Source organism: Drosophila mauritiana, chromosome 3L (assembly GCF_004382145.1).
Source record: "Drosophila mauritiana strain mau12 chromosome 3L, ASM438214v1, whole genome shotgun sequence".
In the NCBI taxonomy this organism is placed as follows: Eukaryota; Metazoa; Arthropoda; class Insecta; order Diptera; family Drosophilidae; genus Drosophila; species Drosophila mauritiana.
In genome coordinates, this window is record NC_046669.1 from 17,768,676 (window position 1) to 17,791,374 (window position 22,699).

The window sequence follows — 22,699 nt, forward strand, 5'->3', positions numbered from 1 at the left end:
AACCGAAAGATAAATTGAATAGCTCATTAGAAGCAGTATGCATTTCTCTCAGTGCACTGCGCTGCCAGCCGCAACAAAGAAGGTTCTAAAAAAGCTTTATGCCTCGTCGTCGACGATGTCTCCTCCGTCCCGATCGGTCCGATCCGTCCCATCCGTCCGAACTGTCCGAAGAGCAAACCGGTTAACCAGGGGCCTACGCTCCGATATCGGAGGAGTCCAGTGTGTGCCGTTGATTTGTGGCGCGTCGATGTTGCGCTGCACGGTGCGCTGCAGTGTACACCCTGCAGCGTTGCAGCTGCACTCCACAGTCTGCACTCCGCGGACGGACAGTGGGACAGTGGGACGGACGGGCGGCACAGTGGGACCTGCAGTAGGCGGTGCGCTCGATGCAGGGTGAAGGGGAGCCCTGGTCCGGGGGAGGGGGACTCGAACATCTTGTTGCTGCTGTTATTATGACGCTCGAGCAGCTACTGTGCACTGCTTAACGATCTTTTGCCCGATCATGCTGCAACAAACAAACCAAATCCAAAAGCTCTGGCAAACGGGCACGTTTTCTTTAGATACCCTGTAATGGACGGCAAATATATGATGTCTTCTAAGGTCGAAAGTCTAAAACGATGGATGTACATAGACTTTGTTTGGTACATAACCAAAATATATAATATAATATATAATATATTTCAGAATCCTAAATCTTAAGCTATATCTGAGATAGCCAAATCTGAATTGCAGTCCCAAAACCTTAAAATATGATAGATGATCTTAGGTTTCTAACTAAAAATCTAGTATGTATACTAATTATCCTTTAAGGATAGTGAATTTATAGTACAAAATTAGTTTTATAATAGATAAAGCCAGGTAAATGGTATCGAAAAGTCTTTATGGTTCAGACTACACGTTTCCCTGCTTTTGTTTGGTGCATTGTTTTTTGTTATTGCTGGCTGGCTACCGTTTGTGGATCGCTTTGGAAACGCTTTTTGGCTCATTGTCAATGTCGCTGCCTCTGGGGCACACGAGTTGGAGTTAAGCTCCGATCGGGCAGATCGGAGATTGGGGGCCGGGTGTGGGGGATCTATATAAAGAAGAGATCGCAGCATGATTCATTTGTCGTGCTTTTGACGTTCATAACATTGATTCGAGCAATTGCGAATGCAAATCACCACTTGGCCGTGATTATGGTTTAGTATGGTCTGATCCAAAAGGTTTTCAGTTCTGAGTTCTCGCTTGCACATGAAGAAATAAAGGCAATGTGTTGCTAGTTAAAATATTTGATAAAAAATGCATTTTTAAATTTATTAAAATATGGTTATTAGTAGAAGCGATAAGTTACAACTTAATGCTACAGTTTTCAAAAATAAAAATCGATTAATTGAAAGTCATGTGCTGATTACATTTTTTGCCTTGTGTGGCATTAATAGAACCCATAGTTATTTGTCTTGTATCAAGAGTTTCCACCCACTTGGAGGTTAATCTATGTAAAATGAGGGGTGATTATAAGCTTAAGCCATATACATTTGCACGCGGTCAATCTTTGCTTAAACTTTGACTTGACGGGTGCAATTCTTATTGGCCCCCCAGGGGTGTGCCCCATTACGATTCCACTCCGATTTCAAGGATGCCGCCGCTAATGAACAATTGCGGGAAAAAACTGAAAAACCAATTGACCCTGGAACGCTGTAGCATCGCCAGATAATCGCAATTATGTGGATTGGTCAAGGTTGGGCCGCGACATCTGGGCTTCGCAGCCAGCACACTCGATTCCATTTATTGACTCTGGGAAATTTAAGTAGCCAAACAGAGGCAAATGTTCTGGGCAAATAGTGCAGGCAGATATCAGTTTTTCGTTCGGTTCTGGGCAAATAGAAAGGCACTTTACACTGAAAGTGCTTATCTTGAGTAAACTCTGGGAAAAGAAAGAAGACTTCATGGATGGCCCCTCTTTACACATGGCTTAAAGGTGATGGATGGGAGTGATCGACAATGGAAATGAGGCAGGTGTGATAACCTACGAAAATTATGATTTTAAGTGAAGAAAAGTACTTTATTAATTATGTTTACATACTTCAATAACGTACAACAACCTTTATGTATTTCAAATTAAACGATTGCCTTCTGCTCTATAAATCTCATATTTGCAAAAGTATTTCATAAATATATTTTATGCTTGAGCTGCGTTCTATCGTATTTATAAATGTAAATTAAGTACATATATATTTCCTCTTAGGTTTTGAATGTCATTGTTTAGAGACATGCTTTAAAACATGCTATAAATGCTATAAACTAAAACCCTCAATTCAGCTTAGTCTTAGTCTAGCTGTTTAATGTCAATACTAATTCCCTGTATTAAGAAACAATAACTAACCATTATGAACATTTTATGGTATCTATACCCTGCTCACTTATGATTACGTGCCCCATAAAAGCCGTGTCCCCTTTGTCACGCCTCCAGTTTGATTGATCATATCCACGCGATCCCTATAAATAGACGCTGGTCCTCTAGACCTAGGCTCGTACTGTACCGAATAATAAAGCGTATGTACATAGGTACTCTACAATCGCCAGCCGGGCAGAGGAGCAGCGCAACCAGAACCAGATTAAACCGCAGATGCGCTGTCAAAGTGACAGGGCCACGAGGAACGACTTGATTGCCCATGTGACCATGCCCAGGATCGGATCCGAGCCAAGGAACCCCCCGAACCTGGCAACCCCGGACAAACCAGAGGAGGGACCGGAAGGTGGAACCGACAACGACAACCACGTTCAACGTTCTAATGAACCCAAAAAGATTTTACGCGCCAAAGACTTTTCACGTTGCCCAAGCATCCACGAGATGCTCGTAGGCTCATGGTACAATTGCAAAAACGACAATAAGATAGGGGAATATTTTTCAAGATCGAAGTTGGAAATACCCATGGCCAATGAGCATAGTTACTTGAATCCCAAATTAAAAAAAAAGATTTATAAAATATATATTTAAAATAAAAGACGTAAAGTATTAGTACATTGAGTTACGATTTTTTAAAAATAATAATAAAATCTTTTTCCCTTTCCTAGGGTATCAAATAAGCTCGACTTATCATGTAATGCCCCTAGAGCCGCGCGTGTGCCTGCCTTTTCTCTGTTTTGATACGTTATAAAATTAAAGACCTAATGAAGTGGAGGCAGCGACAACGCAGAGATAAATATGCACACAAAAAAAAAAAAAACGGAAAAAATCAACAACAACAGAACTTGTTTGACCAGTAACCGCCAGTTGTTTGGGGCAAGAATCATCATAATTTTTACTATCAACTTGTAACATTGGGACACATGCGAACGTCCGTCGATTCCTCCGATTGCGTGTGCCCCGCTCTACCGCGCCCCCTCTCCACCCACGCCCCCCTTGGCGAGAACGAGACAAAACAACAACAAAGCCCGGACAGCACACAAACATATAGAAATGATATGAAAACAGGTCATTGCCTTAATGGATCTCGACTCGCCTCCGCCACACTTCCAGATACAGATACAAATGTATCTGGGCGTACGCCTGTGTGGATATGGCTGTGGATGCAAACGAAGACTGCGAAAGGAACGAAACGAATCGAAACGAACCGAGAAACGCTGCCTGCATACAAAACTAAAGAAGAAAAAAACTGAAAACTAAAAACGGAGAAGGCACACACAGATACTCGCACACCGGGAAATCAACGATAAAGATTTAAGCAAATAATCAAATGCATAAACAAGAAAGGGGTAAAGCTACCACATTTACTAAGGCGACTTTAATATACTCTTTTCTTTTTGCAAAATATAAAAATATAATTTAATTTGTAATCAAAGGCGATAGAGCTTATTTAAATGAACCACATTAGTAATTGGCTTAGTAATTATTTTCTTAAAATTAATATATGAATATACACATCTAAAGTTTAATATTATATTTATTATCTTTACTCTATAATTACTTACATATTCTTGTAAGGAAAACTGATAAAATGTCAATTTATCAAGAAATACGTAGATGTGCGAAGATCCATACAATAGCTAAAAACTATTTATGTTAATTGTTATCCGAAACGTATTCCACCTAACAAGACTAAATTCCCCAGTATACCCTATCGTTTATGAAAACCGATGCACTCCATGGGCTTCTGCGACACTTGAGCAAAGATTGAAGTGCGATCGACCAGGAGGAGAATAGAAAGAGACTGAAAAGAAGGGCTCCATATGTACCCCAAATATCGCTCACAATTCAGATTTATAGTTAAGGCTGTGGACAACAACTGGCGGGAATCTGCGAGGAGCCAAGAGTAAATTGGGTTAAAAGTACAATTGTCATTTACACTCTAATTGGAGGCGTGTGCGGACCAGTCCGCTGATTGGATTTAAGTCCCCTAGCTCTGTCGCTTGGCCACAGGCCACAAACAAATCAATTCCAATCCACAAACTAACGTATATATAACTCCTGCTCGATGGGCTACTGTTTTCATTTTGGCCAGCTTCTCTAATTGCACGCGAAAAAATGCAATAAAAAAGTGCAATTTTTAGATCAATGAGCATTAAGATCAATGGTAGTTGAAATCCCAAATTTAAATATTTTCAATTGGCAGAGACAGTTTATGTATAAATCAACAAATTTATATTTCTCTGAGCAGACAATTTAAAGTAAGTTTACTCATTAATAAAGTTATTGAACATCGTTTAAACAAAATTGTAAATGATTAAATTACATTACATTTTCGTAAATATATTTTTTATTAAACTTTGTAATGAAAAACATTTATAATAATTTAATATGTGCTCTAATTCCCTGATTTTTCTAATTTCATAATTTAATTTTAATGTTGTTCCTAATGATTTTTATACTTTGACTAGTGTTTCAAGTTGTTTTTTATTTGTGTACTTCTGACCAACTCTCAGCTTGACGCGTGCCCGCCTGGAGCTTCTCCTCCTGACGAAGCAGGATCTGTGGATCTAGCATTCGCCATCCAGTACAGTGCCGCAGTCTTTTGCCAGCTGTCGAGGCTTCTGCCCCGCCGCGCTCCCCTTTTTTTTTGGTTTTGTAGCTGGTGATCTTGTGCCACTTGATCTGCTCCTTGCTTCGCCAGCAGCCAATACTCGTGGATAGATAAGCTCCCAACTGCTTTTTTTCGCATCCCAGCTCGCTTATGTAATACTAGACGAAGACGACTCCTCCTCGGCAGCGAATCTTGCTTTTCGCCGGAGGGCCTTTCGACTGGTTGGGGCAGCTTGTTGCTTTCTTAGTTTCCATGGCGTGCTGCCTTTTGATAAATTGTATTCGGCCAGGAGCGGACTACCATATGCAAGGGGATTGGGATCGCGGAGCCGAATATTCAGATTTGGGCAAAGTCACAAATCTTAGTATCGAATAAATAACTTTTGTCTATGCAAATAATCAATTAAGGTGCAGATTATTAAATGTAATATAATTTTAAACAAGGAATTAAAATTGTTTGAAATGAATTATGATAGAATTGGTATCATAAAATGTTACTTTATAAACAATTATATACATATTTTAATTATGATCTACAAACAGAGATTCGTAGTTTAAAGCAATGCTTTCATTTAAGTTATAACAATAACTAACATTAGATTTTATACGTTCTTGGCAATATATGTTTTACATAAGGCTATGATATGGATTCCAAAAAAACGCCCCCCTTTTTCGTTTTTCAAACGCTCCACGGCTTACGCAACAGCTGTCAGCAATAGGTTCAATTGTATTTTTAGCATTGCGCCTCGGTTAAGTATGCATTTTGCCTGATAGAGGGGCAGTGGCGTAGGGGAGGGGCAATGTGCAAAGGGGGCTGGCACAAGTGCACGGGGCAATAATTTATTTGCAGAACAGCCTTTTGATGGAGCAGCAGCGGCACAAGAGCCACAACTAGAAAAGCAGCAAGTGGCGGACACTGGGGGCAAGAATAAAAAAGTTGTGCTAGGAAATAATAAATTATGGATATTAGGCAAAGGAGTCGACTATTTGATATCTGCTAGGCAATGTTCAAACAAAATGTTAAAAGCCAGGGAAGCAGGTACGAAGTAAATATAACGATTTAATTAGAAATAGTAATCATGTCTGAGTGCAGATTCAGTAATTTAATCTAAGTGAAATATACAAATAATAATGTATTTGATTTGTTTAAAAACAAAAAATATAATTTAAATCCTTGTACTTAAGTTTGGATAAACAAATCTAAAAACATATTGAGAACACTTATGAATTTTTCAATTTATGTATTTCTTAAATCCAAAAGGTTTAAGTAAATAAAATAAATGTTTAAGCCGTTAAATGTGAAAGCTTAATAGGTTTATATAACATAGAACATAACATAGAACCCATTCCATATTTCCATATTAAAAATCCCTAATAAATCTATTAGCTAAAACTGTATATGATATGTACAACTAACACACTATTATATACCCAAAGCCACCCAGCAGGGTGTCCATACATTGTCACTAAAGTTGGGGCGTTTCTGGGGCTGCCTTGGGGTTGTGGAAAATGGAGGAGCGACAAGTGCAGCGATGCAAGATTACACACATTTGAGTGGCGTGCTGGAAAATCTTCTGCAGCCCAACTCCCTCTTTCAGGAAAAGAATTACATTTAATGTGGCCCCAGGGCAGCTGGCCAAGCGTTCTCTGGACTCTGGGACGACTTCCATTCATATTCGGGGGCAATTTGCCTGTACAACGGACAATCCCGGCCCATCCTTAGTGTCCGTCCGTATCTGAGTCCCTTGTCCGTTGTCCGTGAGTGCGTGCGGCGCGTGAACCGAAATTATCTAATTTGCAAAAGTTATTGCGATTAATTGGGCGTAATTATTGCGTGTCGTTAGCCGAGGCTAAATGGCGCCTTTTATGCAGCCATCGTAATTATTTTTCTCCTTTCTGTGTTCTCCGGGTTTTCCCCTGTACTCTGCTGACCACTTGTCAATTTTAATTGATTGTTAATCTGGGAGGAAGCCTGATCTTGACTCCTTGGCAATTCCCCCTTTTCAATGGGGTTAATCTTATAACGTAGCCAGTTAATTGTATTAAATACGCTCCACGGCATTGTTGTCTTTTTTTGCAGACTTCTGGCGGAGTTAATGAACCACTGATGATCAAGGATAAGCACCAGTATTGTGGACATGACAATTAGTTTGAGTTGGCTTCGCTTTTTGTTATTCCGATCTCTTTATTGTGGCGGTATCTAAATATAGAGACGACGAGGGCCCATAAAAATCTGTATGGGTTTATACAGATACATATGGCAAGTCGAAGCTGCCGACATAAACCAATTTATTGCTAATAATTGCGAAAGCTACAAGGGAATTAATGATTTCCTAAGAACGTTTATTTTGCCAATGGGTTGGATTAATAATTTTAAATATTAGAAAAGGATTCATACGCATCGTTTTGAGTCTTTAAGTAATCAATATTTATAAGTTAAAGGGTTTTGCAACACTACGTAACTACTGTTATTAATTTTGATAAAGCATTCACTATTCCGAAGACTCTAACTCAATTCAATTCAATTCAAGCTTTCCGCATCCACCTGCTCAAAAAAAGATAATCCAACATTCAGGAAACGGCTACAACTGTGTATCTAGGATACCAGTTTGGTAACAACAATCCAGTGTGGGAGTAGCCCAAGGTTCAACCTCCTTGTCACTCAGCTGGCTTGCCTTACATTTGCCTCGGACCTCTCTTGTGATTGTTATTAATGATGGACATAAATCAATTGGCTGGCAGGGGAACTTCGACGAGGTGGAGCAGCGCAATATGGCAGCCGAAAAGTTCTCCCACCTCACGTATCTGACCAGACAGTCAGTTGGGGCCAGTCAATTATGCCAATTGCTGGCCCCAAAAACATATCTACGCGCACATGTGCATTTGAGTCCGTATGTTCATGTGCAACGGTTATTCGGTGCTGCGCATGCGCACCACATGAGGTCTAATAAAAATTAAGCGCGTGTTGCATTTGTTATTGTCAATGTTGTTGTTGCAGCTCACTTGACCAACAAACAACACGTACAAACTGTGACGCGTGACGTGGTGGAAAAACAACACTGTTAAACAACAACAAATTATGCATTAAATAGGGGACTTTGATTTTCAGATTCTAGGAGTCATGCAAATTATGACTGTGCTGACTTATTTGAAAAATTGCGAAAATTTAATTAATGTTTCAAAAATATGTGAAATAGGATCTAAGAGGGAAAACTTTTATGATATCATCACAAGACTTCCATTAATTAATGATGTACGTTAGTTATTCGTTCGCAAAATATCCAGAAATAATTGAAATTTAAACACAACATTTGTAAGCCAGTGTGGTTTGGCACTGCCACTTGTGGCACGATCACAGTTACAGCACACTAACACAAGGGCAACAACTTTCGCATTAGGCCAAATCAACAACATCAGCAACAAAAACGTTGTTACCTGCCACGGAAGCCTTCTCAACTTGGCCTGCAACGTAGGAAGCCAAGCCATGAGGGAGTCGTACACTGAGACAAAAGTAGTCCACACATTAAACTTATACGTAACAACCTCACGCGCAACTGAAAAGTATTTTCCTCCCTGTAGTCAAAATAGGCAAAAAGATAAAAGCCGATGCAGGCCTTGTGGCGAGCCTTTAACATTTGTTAAAGCCACGAGTGCCATTCGGCCTCTTTGGGCTCTGTGCATACTGCAGGTAATTTTCGCAACGACGCAATTGAGTTTTCCATCGCCCACGCCACGCCCTCCGCCCCCTTCGATCCAGCCGCAGCTGGTTTATGACGACTTTAGTTGCGGTTTAAGTTGCCACTGCCGCCTTATCACCTGCTGCTCCGACTGGGTCAGCTGTTTGGAATACGGCGACTTTTAACCAAAATCATTTCAATTTGATTTCGATTGGATTTTCCTCAGAAGATTCGCATCACGGCTTCCCATTTGTTTCGTTTCATTTGATGTATTTCATTTTAGCACCTATTAACTTAATCAATAATGGCTTTAATTATCGTAAACTGCTTTTTACTTTTCTGGGAATTTTACTAGCTAAGCCTTGTTTAAAACATAATTAAATGCAAATTTCCTAAAGAGTATGCCTAATTCTGCGTTTAAAGAGTAAAACTTTTATTGCTGGCTTGGTTTAATATTGTATTTTACTCGCCGATTTTTGGCGCGCAAAACTTCAGGTTTCGTAATGTTTTTGTTTTTCAGTTTTCAGGCGCTTTTCTCGATTTTAGTTTTGGTTTGTGCCTAGGCGTTGTTCGCTAGTTGGTTTCTTCTGGGCTGTTCTGCGTCTGGGCAACGACGCCAATCAAGCTGCATTAAATTAATTGAAATACGTTACATTAATTACACTGTAATTAAATGTATGATTTATACTGCTAAAAAACGTTGCCAGCTCCACATCCCATCGTCGTCGTGTAGGTGTTCATTAATGGTTGACCGACCTGTCCGCTCTGCTCGCTTCGATCTCAGCGATTTCTGCGATTTCTGCGATTCATGCTAATGCCTGTCACCTGCTTGACCACTTGGCTATCGCGGAGCCAGCGGACTGTCCATTAATCTGGGTTAGGAAAGCCGGCGAATAGGCTAACTTCGTGGACGGACGGCTTAATGGTTTCTTAACTCGTTGTCTTTGATATTTCGTCATATCTTTGGCTAAAGGTACGCAGACAATGTACATGGTGTGTATGACTGCGTTCTTAAATCTGGTATATATATAATATAATATAATATATAATAATCTGGTATATAAGAAATATAAATAGAAGAATACAAAAAAATTACATAAAATATAAATTGTAAGAATATTCACTATAAAAAATATTGTCTCATACAGTTTGTGAGCCTCGACTAGGTATATTTTTGTTTCCCAAGTTCATTCCAAACTAATATTTTTGATTGACAGTGCTGCTGGAGCTCGGAATCTTTGGCCCCCTTGTTCTGTTGGGGTTTTGGGGCGCTGATCCGAGTCCAGGCATCATCTAATGTCATGCCTCGCCGAGGACAGCGAACTGTCACTTGACGTTACGGCCGTGTGCTGCTCCATTTGACAATAGGAAAAACTAAGAACTGTCGACTCCTTGGCAGTTTCCCGTTTCCATTTTGGCACGGGGCGCAGGCGCAGAAGCACACTTTTCCCCATTTTCTAGTTGGGCCGTAGAACATGTGTTGCATATTACTTGGAAAATGCCTCGAATTGTTTGCGGCTTGCAGATGGCTGTCTGTTTCGATGGCACTTACACGTGGGGTATATGCGTTTGTTTGATAATTGGAAAAGAAGAATCTCACTTCATGGAACCAAATTCTTAAAATGAATATAAATTATCAGAGATAATATAAATTATAGAGCGTCGAGGAAAATGTATTAAAATCATACCAGGTATCTGACATTCTTTACCTTTCTTCTCCATTTATTTGGGGAGCAATGGGTGGATAGAGCCATGGCGGACCCCTTGTGCAGCAATGCCAAGTTGAAGTGACGTTTCATTTTTCGGAAAATCCCCTCTCATTTGACTTTTCCTATTTATAGGCTGTGTGGCAGGCGCGGGCGCGTGGTGTCCCCCATTTCAGTGTCTCCTGCCCCCAAAAAAATGGAGCCGCTTTCCCCCTTGTTGGATCTTGAATGAATTTGTTATAAATATAAACTATCTCGCCCTCTGCTCTGGCACACACTTTCTGGGGAAATCCATCCGTGAAAATGTAAAATATCTCCTGCTGAGTTTAGTTTTTCAGGCATTGCGCACTTTTTGTGTTAGTTGTTTTGTATTTCGTGTCTTTTGTCTACACATTCTCGAGTCGCTGCTGTCTTTTGTTTATAACTTTTCAATTAATGCTTTATTATCGCTCTTTTTTGGGGGATTTTCCCCCAAATTTCGATTATGTGTTGATGGGACTTCGGTGGAATTTTCGGGGCCAGCATCTGGCGGGGGAAGGTGAACTTAAGGCGATTCCAAAAAATTAAATTGTTTTACTTGGTCTTTCAACGCGTCATATGAATAGGGAACTAGGACTAGGAAACTGATTGATTACCGCTTTACTAATAAAATAATTAAGCATCGATATATACTTAAAGGCGTTAAAAACATGATGCCATTTCTGGTTGAATAGCATATATGTATTTGTTCATACTAAAAATATATAATAAAATTTCACGATTTTGCAATCCCGTATTTTTCGCATAGCGTGCTATTAAATAACCCTCAATTTATATAGAACAACAATGTCTATTAACGTAATATATGTTATTAAGTTTAAAAAATGATTTCCGTCATTACAAACTTTAATGCTCTAGAATATAGCCATATATTATCTATTTATAGCTGTAAATAAGGCCGCCTTGCATTAAATCAATTAAATCTTAACAAGTATATTGTTCGAATATAGAGATCAGGATCAGCGAATACATTGTAACCTTCGGACCAACAAGGTCGTTAATGAATTCGTGCCTATGTAAAACATGAATTTCGCGTGCCAAAAAGCAAGTTCCAATCTAATAAATTAGATGACTAGCTGGAGGCATCCAACAGTTCAAAATGAAATGGCTAGTGATAATAGTACTCCTCCAATTGTTCGAAAAAATAAAGGTAAATTTCGAATATTAAATATGCTTTTATTTCAAATTCACGTATAATAAATTCAACAGTGCGAGCAGTCCTATGAGGTTACCAATGAAAGGTTGGAGCCTTTCGAGGGCGATTCACAAACTTTAGTGCTCTTTGATGGACTGAAAACTATTGGCCGGGAGAGAGCTCTGAACGGATCCTTCAAATTCCTCGGTGAGATGAACAATGATGACTTTAAGGTATCCGTGGAGCTCTATTCAAGCCCCAATGGCGATGGGGAGTTCAAGAGAATGGTCATGGATGTGCCGCAAACTAGCATTTGCGAGTGCTTCAAAAAGTTCTATGTCCAGTTTGTGCAACCCTCTCTGAAGACTGGAGAAACCACAAATTTCCCCGTTGTCGACGATGACTTTTGCCCAGTTCCCGAGGGTGACTTCTACGTTAAGAACGTCCTTTTGAACACGCAAGATTGGCCATCGCAGGTGCCTCGAGGGATTGTCAAGGCCATCATAACATTCTTCAGTGGTGGCAAAAATGTTGGTGGCCTAATAGTGGAAGTCAAAATTGAAGATCGACAAAGTTAGAGTGACTTGAAAATCATTGCAGTAATGCAAACTTTGTGAAAATCGTCACAACGAACAGTTTTTAGTATTAATGAAAGTAATAGAATGTAGTTTAAGTGTTTTACACAAGTTTAAATATCCCATAACAAAATAAATGTCTTTGAACGCTGAATGGATTTTTGTCGCTTTGTTTTTGCATTTTAATATGGAACCAACCCATTCTCCGTTCGATTATTTGATTAAAACATCTCACAAGTGACAATGAATGCGTAAAATCATAGATAGATTTTCTGCCTCCAAAGTGCAATGGTATTCAATTGTCCATGGCTCATTTGCACCACCTGCACGACCTTAAGAACTATGACCCAATTGTGTCAGAAAATCAACCACAAAAGATCAAAAATTTTCAATTGTTGAATCAATAAAGTTGCAGTCCGCTGTGGTCACCTGGCAGTCGCAGTTGCGGTAAGGTGTCCATTCGGACCCCTGCAGATCGTAAACAATACGGCTCGATGCGGAGACACGATCGGAGCCAACTGACAACCGACTTCATATGACACCTAGATCACGCACCCACTCCCAGAACGCTTTTTCCAAAGCCAATTTATGCAAAGCACATCGAGATCGATCGGAGTTACTCAATTAAGTGCCAACAATTTGCTGCGAAGTTTTCAATTTCAATTGCCCGGCCAAGGAAACGTGCCACATGTTGCGAGTGTTTGTGTTTTTGAGGGGGACGCCAGCAGGTTTTTTGGCTCACCATGCGCTAATTTGAGCAAATCAAACAAGACTTCAGAAAAAGATCCAAAGCGGTTTTCGAAGTTGCAGCCAACCAGTTTTGATCTCTTGGCTGCGTGCAATTTTTTGTGGCAGCAGCATGAATAAAAAAAATTAAAGCACCTGCCACATTTGATTAAATCGCAGCAATTCATTGTTATGAACGAAGAATACATACAGCAGATCGCAGCTTAGTTAGAGATTTCAAAAATACATATTTTCTTAATATTTCTTAATTTCTTATTTATATTTCTTAAAGTTTTTTGAAATCAAATGTGAACTAAATTGTGAGAGAGGTTTAAACTGCACATTCAAAAATATTAAGACATTTAATCTAGTTTCGTATCAGAATCCCATTTCTGTAATTCTAGAACTTTATGACCTCCTCAATGGTGATATATCTTTTTGATCTTTGGAACCTCATATCTTTTTATATTGATTGGTGTGTTCATTTATTTATAATTTATATTTTTTCTTAAAGCAAGTGTCTGAGGTTTTTTTACTCTGTTCTTGAGACACGTAGGTGTTCTTTTCGGTTTTCCATTTGGTAAACTTAACTCGCTTAGACACTGTGGCTACCAATCGATTTTCCCAACTCCCCTTGGTTTCGCATAATTTAAGTTTTGCGCAATAAAGTTTTTGGCACGTTCTAAAAGTGTTAATTGGATTTTTTTGCTTAGACCCACACAGCGATTTGCATACGGCGAATCGGAAAACTGTGTGGGCTGATGTCGATCAATGATTTGATCAATGTTGAATGTGCTCCTATTTATTTCGCCAAAGAGGTGTGTATTCAACGAATGCAAATGACTCTCATTAGTCAGTTGATACTGAATTTAAAAAGTTGTGTGGCCATTAGCGTTTAGTACATTTAAAGTTAAGCAAGGAACAAAATTAATATGATATCTTGCAATTAAGTAAGATCACAAGTTTATAATGTACCGATAAAATTAGAATAATTTTGAAAAAAACTTGGAAGAATTCTATAGTTTCAATGAAGTCGTTTCGCCGTAAATAAATTTAATTATTTTTCGTAGCTCGATCGCTTACAAGGAAGTGATAAATGAAATAATTTATATCTCCCAGAGTGTTTTATTATTTGAGCATAAGAAGCTCAGTAACTTTAATGTTTTCTAGAAGAATTTCGAGTGTGATCTCTATGTTTTTTATAGGGGATTTGATTATTTCCAGAATTTACACAATCGTTTTAATGACAGCCAAAGCAGGGTCATAAAACTGTTCGAATCTTCGGATCCAGTACACACAGCTGCCTTTCAGAAATGAAATCAGCTTGTACAAATTGTTTTCAGCAGAATTATGGCATCTATTTCAAGGCCCAAGAATGATGGCCCCTCGACAATGATTAAATATTTGAGACTTTTGTATAAGACCCCCCTATGAAATTGTGGGGCGACGAGACTGGAACAATTTTATTAATGGGTCGCGTGATTTAATGTGCCCCCCGTTCGATATGGATATAGCTATAAAACTGTTTGGAAATGCTTGTGTTTTGGGTCGTTGCTTAATTGCGTAATGATTGAGTTAGTTTCTCGTTTGTGCTTCTGATCCTAACCGCTAATTGGCGCAAAAGACCGACGCCCCGCGGTGGAAATGATAACCGAAATCGAGCCAAGAAATCAACTTATGAACTATTGGGAGCTTTAATAAGGTATATTACAATGGATTTAATTGGCTGTAGTGTTGTAGAAAGTTTCTCACGATCTGGATTTTTTGAAACGAACTAGCTAATTATTTTTTAAAACTCTCAACCAAAAAGCACTTCCGTTTTTTTCTTATTGTGCCATTAAAGTTGTCATCACAATATTTCATGTACATTTTCTTGCCAGCAAAGCAATTAAATTTTGCTATTTAAACAAGAGCAGTTGGCGACCCAAATCTGGACAGAGTTTCGCCAGAATATATGCCCAATTAACCAGAAACAATAAAAAATTGAAAGATTTTTAATGGGGAGTCGGAGGAATTGCAACAGATTTTCCACTTGAAATTTTTCGCACAAAAAAAAATATTGGAAAAGCCATGGCTGGCAATATTAAAATGAAAATCCCTTACAAATGCCTGAGTACTTCAGATTGAAGAGGCATGTCCTCTGTCTAAAAAAAGATAAATGTTTTTGCGACTTTTGAGCTTTCAGCAGGCTCAATAATGAACGACATGTGAATTCAGAAGTTTTCCAAGCACAGAGAAAACCTTTTAAAGCCGTAAAAGAAAAGCAAGGAATTTTAACAAGCCTCAAAGTATGCAAAGGTAATGGAAACGACCGGAAAAAGGTCCACCATCATCGTTTTAAGGGGACAAAACCAATTTATAGATAATAAAATAATTAATCATGCACTTGTCCAACTGAAAGTCCGAGGACACGAAAACACCCAGCGCATTATGGCCAGGATCCCTTGGCCATTAACTCGGCTGTCTGAGGGACTCTGACTATGATTGATGTGTATGGAGTGACTAAACACAATTTTCCAGTCAGTCTGTGTGCAAAAATCAGAGAATTTCCTCCATGGAATGATTATGATAAGACAATTTCACTCGGCTTCTCCCTCTAATTAAACTTGTCTCGCAGAATATTTCTCAATTCTGTTTCGGATTTTTTTTTTGCGGCATCATGGTAAATAAGAAGCGTTACTCATTAATGCAGGCACAGCTACTCAGTTGACTCAATGAATTATTCATGTGGGAGTGGTCATTTGGGGTTATCCCCATCCACATTTCTACCAACCTTATAATTTTCTGTCCCTTCTCTTCACAAGTGGCACACTTATACCTAGGATTGGTCTCCTTTCCTTCAGTTTCATAAGTGATCTGAAGGGGATTATAATTGAAGTTTCCTACCAAATGAAGTGATTCCGAATGGTCAAATGACTTGCTAACTTGTTACGGGGTGTTTAAAAGTATAACAGGTGTCAGGATGTGGGTAATGGTTGTGCACAAAGTAGTTTTTAAGACAACAACTTAAACATATAATTCCTAGCGCAAAATTTTGGGATTTCCTTTTTTTAGGCTATTAACTTTACCTATTCTGCTTCGTTTTTAAATGTAGTTTGGAGCAAGTTTCAATTAAAATCAAGTTAAATAATAATCGAAGATTTTACGTCTGGATGCAGACCGAATCTACAAATTGTAACCTATAGCCGAACCAATAATCAAATATTACCGTAGATTACCGACCCAACCTCTGAGCCCTCGAATCGGAGAGCAAAGTGAGCATTTGGCGCGAAATTGCATTGCAGAGTTGAACAATGATTTATGTGGCAGCCGGCCGCACCTACATTTATGCCACCGAGTGGCCATAAATCACACCAAAAACGCAAAGCTGCGATTCTACTGTGGACCCGGCTGAAAGAGCCAGTCGAGCGGGCCAAAGTGTCTGTCAGGAACGGACAAAGTCAGAAGTCTGGGCAGACAACAAATTGATATTTTTAACATGCGAGTTCAAATAGATAAAGTCAATTGATGGACGGGCCGAGTGCAGAGCCGCAAATAAGAAGAAAAATCAGTAGCGGTCCCCAAGACAAACGCTCCAGAGAAGTCTCGCATGGCATGACAATTAGCCGACCCACAGGGGCCCAGCCTGCCCACTGAGACGCCTCCTTCTGGGACAAAGGCACTGCACGGTGGGCGGAAATGAGATTGGGGTCTGTGGAGTTGAGGGTTATGCCAAAGGAAATCCGAAATGAACACTAATATACTAAAAAAAAAAGATAATTACATTAAAAATAAAGTTCCGTTACTTGCTTTTAATATAATAAAATTCATAGAGCTACCTAGAAACGTATTACAAAATCTTCTTTATCCTAAATATTACAAAATACTATAGGTAACTCAAAAGAGGCTGTCAACTCTATTATTTATTTGAAATCGATATTACTTTATTAATCAATTACTATGCAGCAGTTTGAATTATTTAAATATTTAACTTAACTACCAGCTTAGTGCTGCTGGAATTTCTTAACCATTTTAACCACCGTGCATTTGCATTGTCAATTTGCTTCCCCCTCCTCCCCCTTTGGCGCAGCCCCCCATTTTCTAGTTTTGTCGCACTCTTGTCACAAATTGTGCAAATTTATTTTACGCGCTAAGTGCAAAACGTGCCCGGCCAGCTAAATGGCTAAAAATTACAACTCAAAGAGAATCTTTGCTTAGCCTTCCATCTATTGTCAATAAAGAAGCTGTGCCTTCCCATTCCCACTTTTAAACCACTGGTCTTTACTTCCTTGAAATGTGGGCCCACCCACAAATCTCTCACACTCAGTGTTGTCGGTTGTGGATCCAAAAGCAAGCTGAACTTTAATTTAGTCAACAAATCTGGATCAATAAAAGTGAATTTATTAATAAAGCTAAAATTGTTAAGTAAGCTTTTTAAGCTTATTAATGTTTATAATATAATAATAACATTATTTTATCATATTTTAACTATTTATATAACATAAGATTTAATAAAATAAATAGGTTATGATATTAATACTCTATGGAATTAGCCAGTTTGGCATCACTGTAAGCACACTTTTAGCCCGCGCGAAACTTTGGCCAGGCTTTTAATTTGCGAGAGCCCCTTCTTAACTTGAGCTGCCTAACAATGCGTGAAGTTTGTCGCCGCTTTTGATGGATTACAACAGGGAGTTGGTAACTTTTGCGGAGAATGGGTTCTATTTTGCTTTAACACTTTTGCTTTTGTGTGCATCTAATTATTAATGTATGGCAGGAAAATTCTTTTATTTTAAGGTTTCGCATTATGCAATTTATTTCAGGTCTACTGCTTGGAAAGCTTTCTGCACATTTTATGCCCTGATGGACAAGCCTTTTTTGATTAATTACGAGCTTAAAATGTGACATGATAGAGGAGGGGCTCAAAAGGCGTCTTTAATTATTAATTGCCTTTAGAAGGGAAACGATTAAAGTTTAATATGTCTCGGTAAACTTGTAAATATAAGCTTCAACAAAATGATAATACTTATTTCACAATTTTACTTAACTATGGTTCCGTGCACTTTAAGTTCCTTCTGTCCACGTTTTTAGTAAATTATCGAGCTACCATATTTGGGTGCACACACATATGATCCTGGTTAAATGGCTTAAAAAGCTTATCTCACCTTTCCCACAACCCTCGTCATTTAATATTTTTTCGTCTGAGCTTACGAATGACTGTTGCTTCTGTTTGTTGTTTGCCTTGTTTTGGCTGTAGTTTTTATATTAAAATCGCAGCAGACTGGACGCTGGCCATTAAAAGCGATGCTGCAGACAGGACGAGAAGGGAAAAGGACACCTTTTACGCAAATCCCTGTAGGAAATTAAAAGCCAAAATGAAGTTGGCAGTGAGAAGCGGAGAAAAGTAGACAGTGGCTACGAAAATGTTTCGTCATATTTTTAAAAGATTCTTTTTTAGGGATGTAGCGAAGAGGGATTCTGAAATCAAAAATGTTAATACCCTAACTCCAAATACTGTCGAATCGATTTATAAATATTTTTCCATTTTTATTCCCGAAGATATACATATAAGGAAAAACAATCTTATTAGTTGAAAAGTATTTGCATTTGTATTTGCTACTTAGAATGGCCACTTAATAGAAAAATTAAACAATATTTACAATTATTCAATTGACTTAAATACCCCAAAATTAAAGGGTATTAAATAATGTAGACAGATGGGTGCCAAAACGAAATAAAGCAAATGACAACTGAGTGACGCAGCCGCGGGTGTCATGTCCTCAGTATTTGCTTTTGTTTTGTTATTACTTTTTCCGTTTATTTAACCAAAAAGTCCAACAAAGCACACAATTAAATTGGATCTGGCGGCAAAAGTCGCGAAAAACTTAGTTGTGTGCTTTTCTGGCGATTAATGAGTCCCTAGCCCTGTGGCAGACTTATGATAATTAATTTTCCACGTCTGTCGATGCTAATTTCCACTAGACTATACTGAATAATTTATATTTTATTTATTTTTAAGTTAACTTATATATTCTAAGTAATTACGAATTTTTTGATTCTCAGAAATGTCGTGACATAATATTTGCAAATAGAAGTAACTTTTTAGTTGCGTGTGTCCCTTGACTTATCCTGGTCATAATTTTTTCCCATTTTTCACTTTTTTTCCTGGAATTTTTGTCGACACTTTGTCGTAAGCTAATCATAAAAAATATTAAGCGCTGATTTTGACGCGACATTTTTAACGTTCGAGCGTGCTAATGAGTTTTTGTCAAGTTATTCTGTCTGGGTCCGAGTCCCCATCCTCGTTAATTAGTTCTTCCGCTCGAAAAGTGTTTAATGCTTACGTGCTAGTATAATATTTTTCCTCCTTTTCGGGGCTTGTCCCCCGACATGCGATTAATAAATAAATGCTTTGGACTTTGCGTGCTGGAGCTACCCAGTCGGTCCTTAAACGCCTTTTGTTTGTAATTTGTTTATGGGTTCATTTCCCAGCGGTCAATTGCTCGGCTCGACTGTGATTTTTTTGTTTAGAATTTTTTCCGTCTTTCTAGCCCCTTTGTTTCCTCTACATTTTTTATACGTACAAACACCTTTTCAATTAGCCAAGCCGCACTTAAAATCCATTTCAGGCGTTAATTTCTGATGGAACAAAAAGCGTTTGAGCTTCGCTGAGCTGGCAAGTGACACCTGCCACCCAACACCTTGAAAATAACCCCTTTACCTTGGGCTCACCATTTTCCGGAAGGGTTTTTCCACATGCCAGCTGACGATTTTTAATTGAGCGCGCAGACGTGCGACATATAAAAAAGTGGAGCTGATTATTTCATTGGAAAAGGTCTCTGGCATTATAATAAAATGAAAAGACCTAATAAGGTTAATTTCAAGTAGAGTGCTACAAATTGATTTCAGGCATAAAAAGAAGCGGTGATGTAAAAAAATCACTAAAATCAGAGTGGGAAATTAAGCTGTAAAATGGGTGGCCTTAAACAAAATTTCCGAATTACATCATGATTAAACATTTAATATTATTTGCTAGATAGAGTATATAGTGGATTGGTCATTTGTTGTGAACTCATTTTATTTGGTATGCAATTTTACATTTAATTGTACACACAGAATAGATGTTGTTAATTACTCGATTCGTTAACTTTAAAATGTATCTTACCAACTATTATGTCTGTAATGTCTTTATTTAGTTGTGAAAGCTAATAAAATTACTTTTAGGTCAATGAATACTCAAGCTTATCAGGAAGTCGTATACTTGGTTTTTAGTCTGGAATTTCTGCGCCCCCAACTTTCGACCCCAAATAAATTTCCTAATAAAAAAACGGTAAAAAATCAAGCGATCGCTTCAAATTCACACGCCTCTGAGTCATCTGCGTTTCCTTTCCCCGACCCTCAACCAATTAACAATGCAAACAAATCATTGAGCCCAACAAGTTCAGAAAATTTGTATTTGTAACATTGCCACAGGGAGAAAAAAGATTGTAAAAGACGAATCCGAAAAATGACAAACATATCTCTGGATGTATCTCTTTATGTTGTATCTTTGTATCTGCTGGATGCATCTGATGCACGTCTCATTGTCATTAACCCCGGCTAAGGTAGGGAAACCTTTCTCTCAATCTCAACTTTTGCGCCTGTGTCATCTAATTGACATTTGTTAATAGTTTTTCTTTCCATTTTCCTCTTGCAGCAACCATAAAAGGCGTTTGTTCATGAAAATTGTCTGTAATTTTTTTTATTGCCAACCCATCTGTATCCGTAGAGTGTGGATATGTATTGTGTTGACTAATCATTTTCAGTTCATCGTTTTGTTATTGTTCCGATTCTTATCTTTTCTCCAAAAAAATCCAAGAATCTTCGAGCCCAAACCTTTTACAATCGATCAGTGGCAAGAGTAGAAATGTCCAATATAATTGCTTACAATTTCAGAATTGTAAATGCAAATGGCATAATTGGAGATCTTCTTTGCTTTTTGACCAGTGATCTCATCCATCATTAATCACAAGTGGCGATCGTTCATGGTTGTCTTTCGGACATTTTTAAACCAAATTCAGTGAATGAGCGGGCCGAGGATAATGTTTACAGTAGCCAAACATAATTAACTTGATAAGACTGTAAGGATAGGAAAATCCTTGGAGCTAATGGGCAATAAGTAATTGGTTAAGTTGTTTGCTCAGAGTTGAGGCAATTAAAAATAAAGCAATGTATATATCTAAGATTTACTACTTTATATTTATTAGATAAATTATAGATAACATAAGGTAATAGTTAAATTAAAAAAATAATATTTAAATCTCAAACTAAATTTTTTAGATATGAAAGAAATTATTTTCAACTGCTTAACTAATTGTACCCACAAAACCACGGTGCAAAGCAATTAAACCAATGCCCTTCTCAATCCAAATCCAGATCAGCACCAAAAGGATAGCGCTCATGAGGGTGAATCTAAGCAGCTCATTGCTCATCGTAGACGGCGGCAATCAAATCAGCCAAAAACTTGTTATCGCCTCCTTTGACTGACACCCCGGCAAATTAATGGCCCGCCCACACTGGAAATGCATCTCCTTCTTACAGGAGATTGCAATTGACTTTCAGGTGGCCCTCGATTTGAAATATGTAAAGCATATAAATTATGTGACAGCCCAGACTGGGCGACAAACTGTGAATGAATCAAAGGATAATCCAATTTATTTTGCATTATATGCAGCTCCGACTGCAGCTGCAACTTGGCTCGGTTGGTTCATTGTGCCAAGATAGATATACAAAGATACTTCAAAGGTGTCAAATGAATGCAACGAGTTATCTAAGGGATCGGGTTTCGGGGTGTGGGTATTGCACTTTCAGGCAATCAATACGTTTAATGTGATTTACTGCTTATAATTTGCCGCATGTGAGATGTTTGAAAGCCCGGCTGGAAAATGAGTATGATTAGGGTAAATCAGGAGTTGAAAATGTATAAGGAATATGGGTAGTAGCTGTTGGTAGTCAAAGTAGTAATAAATTTAGTTTGAAATGAATATAATTAAGTAACAAAACTTTATTAGTCATGGCTTATTTTTAATAAACAGCTAGATTTTTGTTTATTAATTTAAATCTTTAACTCTTGTTTTAAACGTAATGAGCGCACTCAACTGTTTTGCACCAAACCTAATCAAGTCCCTTTTCACTTTTATTTTTGCCACATACTCGTGTGATTTGATGTGTAGACCCTTTAAAAATGTTTGCTGACCTTAAACTTAAATTCAGCTGCCCGCAAGTCGATGAAGCCTTTTACCCAAGCCTTTGGCGATGCAACACGAAGACGCTGTTTGCTTGGTCCATCCATTGTATCCTTTTCAGAAAGAATATTTCACGCTCAACTAACTTTGCTGAAAGGAAACTTGGAAAGGCATAAAGACTCAGAATCTATGCGAAATCCATACACATGTCAGTCACACTTAACCCCGCGGGTCCAAGAAGCTAAATCACCATTCGCATCAGCGGAAGACAGACAAGGACCTGGATCTCCAACATAACCTGAGATCCTGGACCGCAATCCTGATTTGCTTTGATTGCCTTGCGGCTGAATTATTATTTTGAAGTCAGCAAATGCTACTCTAACCACTTTGTCTTCAATTTTTTATAATTTCACTCATATATATTGTTTTTTGCGATGCTTCCCAACGTTTATTATGATTTTGCGGAAATGTTTTAAGGCAAAACGGAAATTTATGCACATCGCATATGTCAACAGCTCCCTGACAAAAAAAGTACCAACGAGAAAAGAAATTTGCATATTTGCATTTCAATTTTCTGCGTACATGGGTAGGGTGCTCGATTTGTTCTCTGCTTTCGGATTTAATTGTCAATAAAAATTC

At 38.3% G+C, this 22,699-nt stretch overlaps 1 protein-coding gene and 1 long non-coding RNA gene across 2 annotated transcripts; both read left to right on the forward strand.

Annotated features, from left to right (window-relative positions):
- The first annotated feature begins 2,353 nt into the window (after nucleotides 1-2,353).
- Nucleotides 2,354-3,206, forward strand: LOC117140242. The gene is made up of 2 exons (XR_004459409.1): nucleotides 2,354-2,987; nucleotides 3,055-3,206. It is a non-coding gene; the product is annotated as an uncharacterized LOC117140242 (long non-coding RNA).
- An 8,312-nt stretch (nucleotides 3,207-11,518) lies between these two features.
- LOC117140740 lies at nucleotides 11,519-12,289 on the forward strand. The gene is made up of 2 exons (XM_033303816.1): nucleotides 11,519-11,571; nucleotides 11,631-12,289. The coding sequence occupies exons 1-2, from the start codon at nucleotides 11,521-11,523 to the stop codon at nucleotides 12,132-12,134; spliced, it is 555 nt and encodes a 184-aa protein (XP_033159707.1). The 5' UTR covers nucleotides 11,519-11,520; the 3' UTR covers nucleotides 12,135-12,289.
- Nucleotides 12,290-22,699: the final 10,410 nt, after the last annotated feature.

What these genes read in the sequence shown, in the direction of transcription:
- LOC117140740 (XM_033303816.1), top strand. Translation starts at nt 11,521, where the DNA reads ATGAAATGGCTAGTGATAATAGTACTCCTCCAATTGTTCGAAAAAATA. An exon ending in AATTGTTCGAAAAAATAAAG is followed by an intron (nt 11,572 to 11,630) that starts GTAAATTTCGAA and finishes TAAATTCAACAG; the next exon opens with TGCGAGCAGTCCTATGAGGT.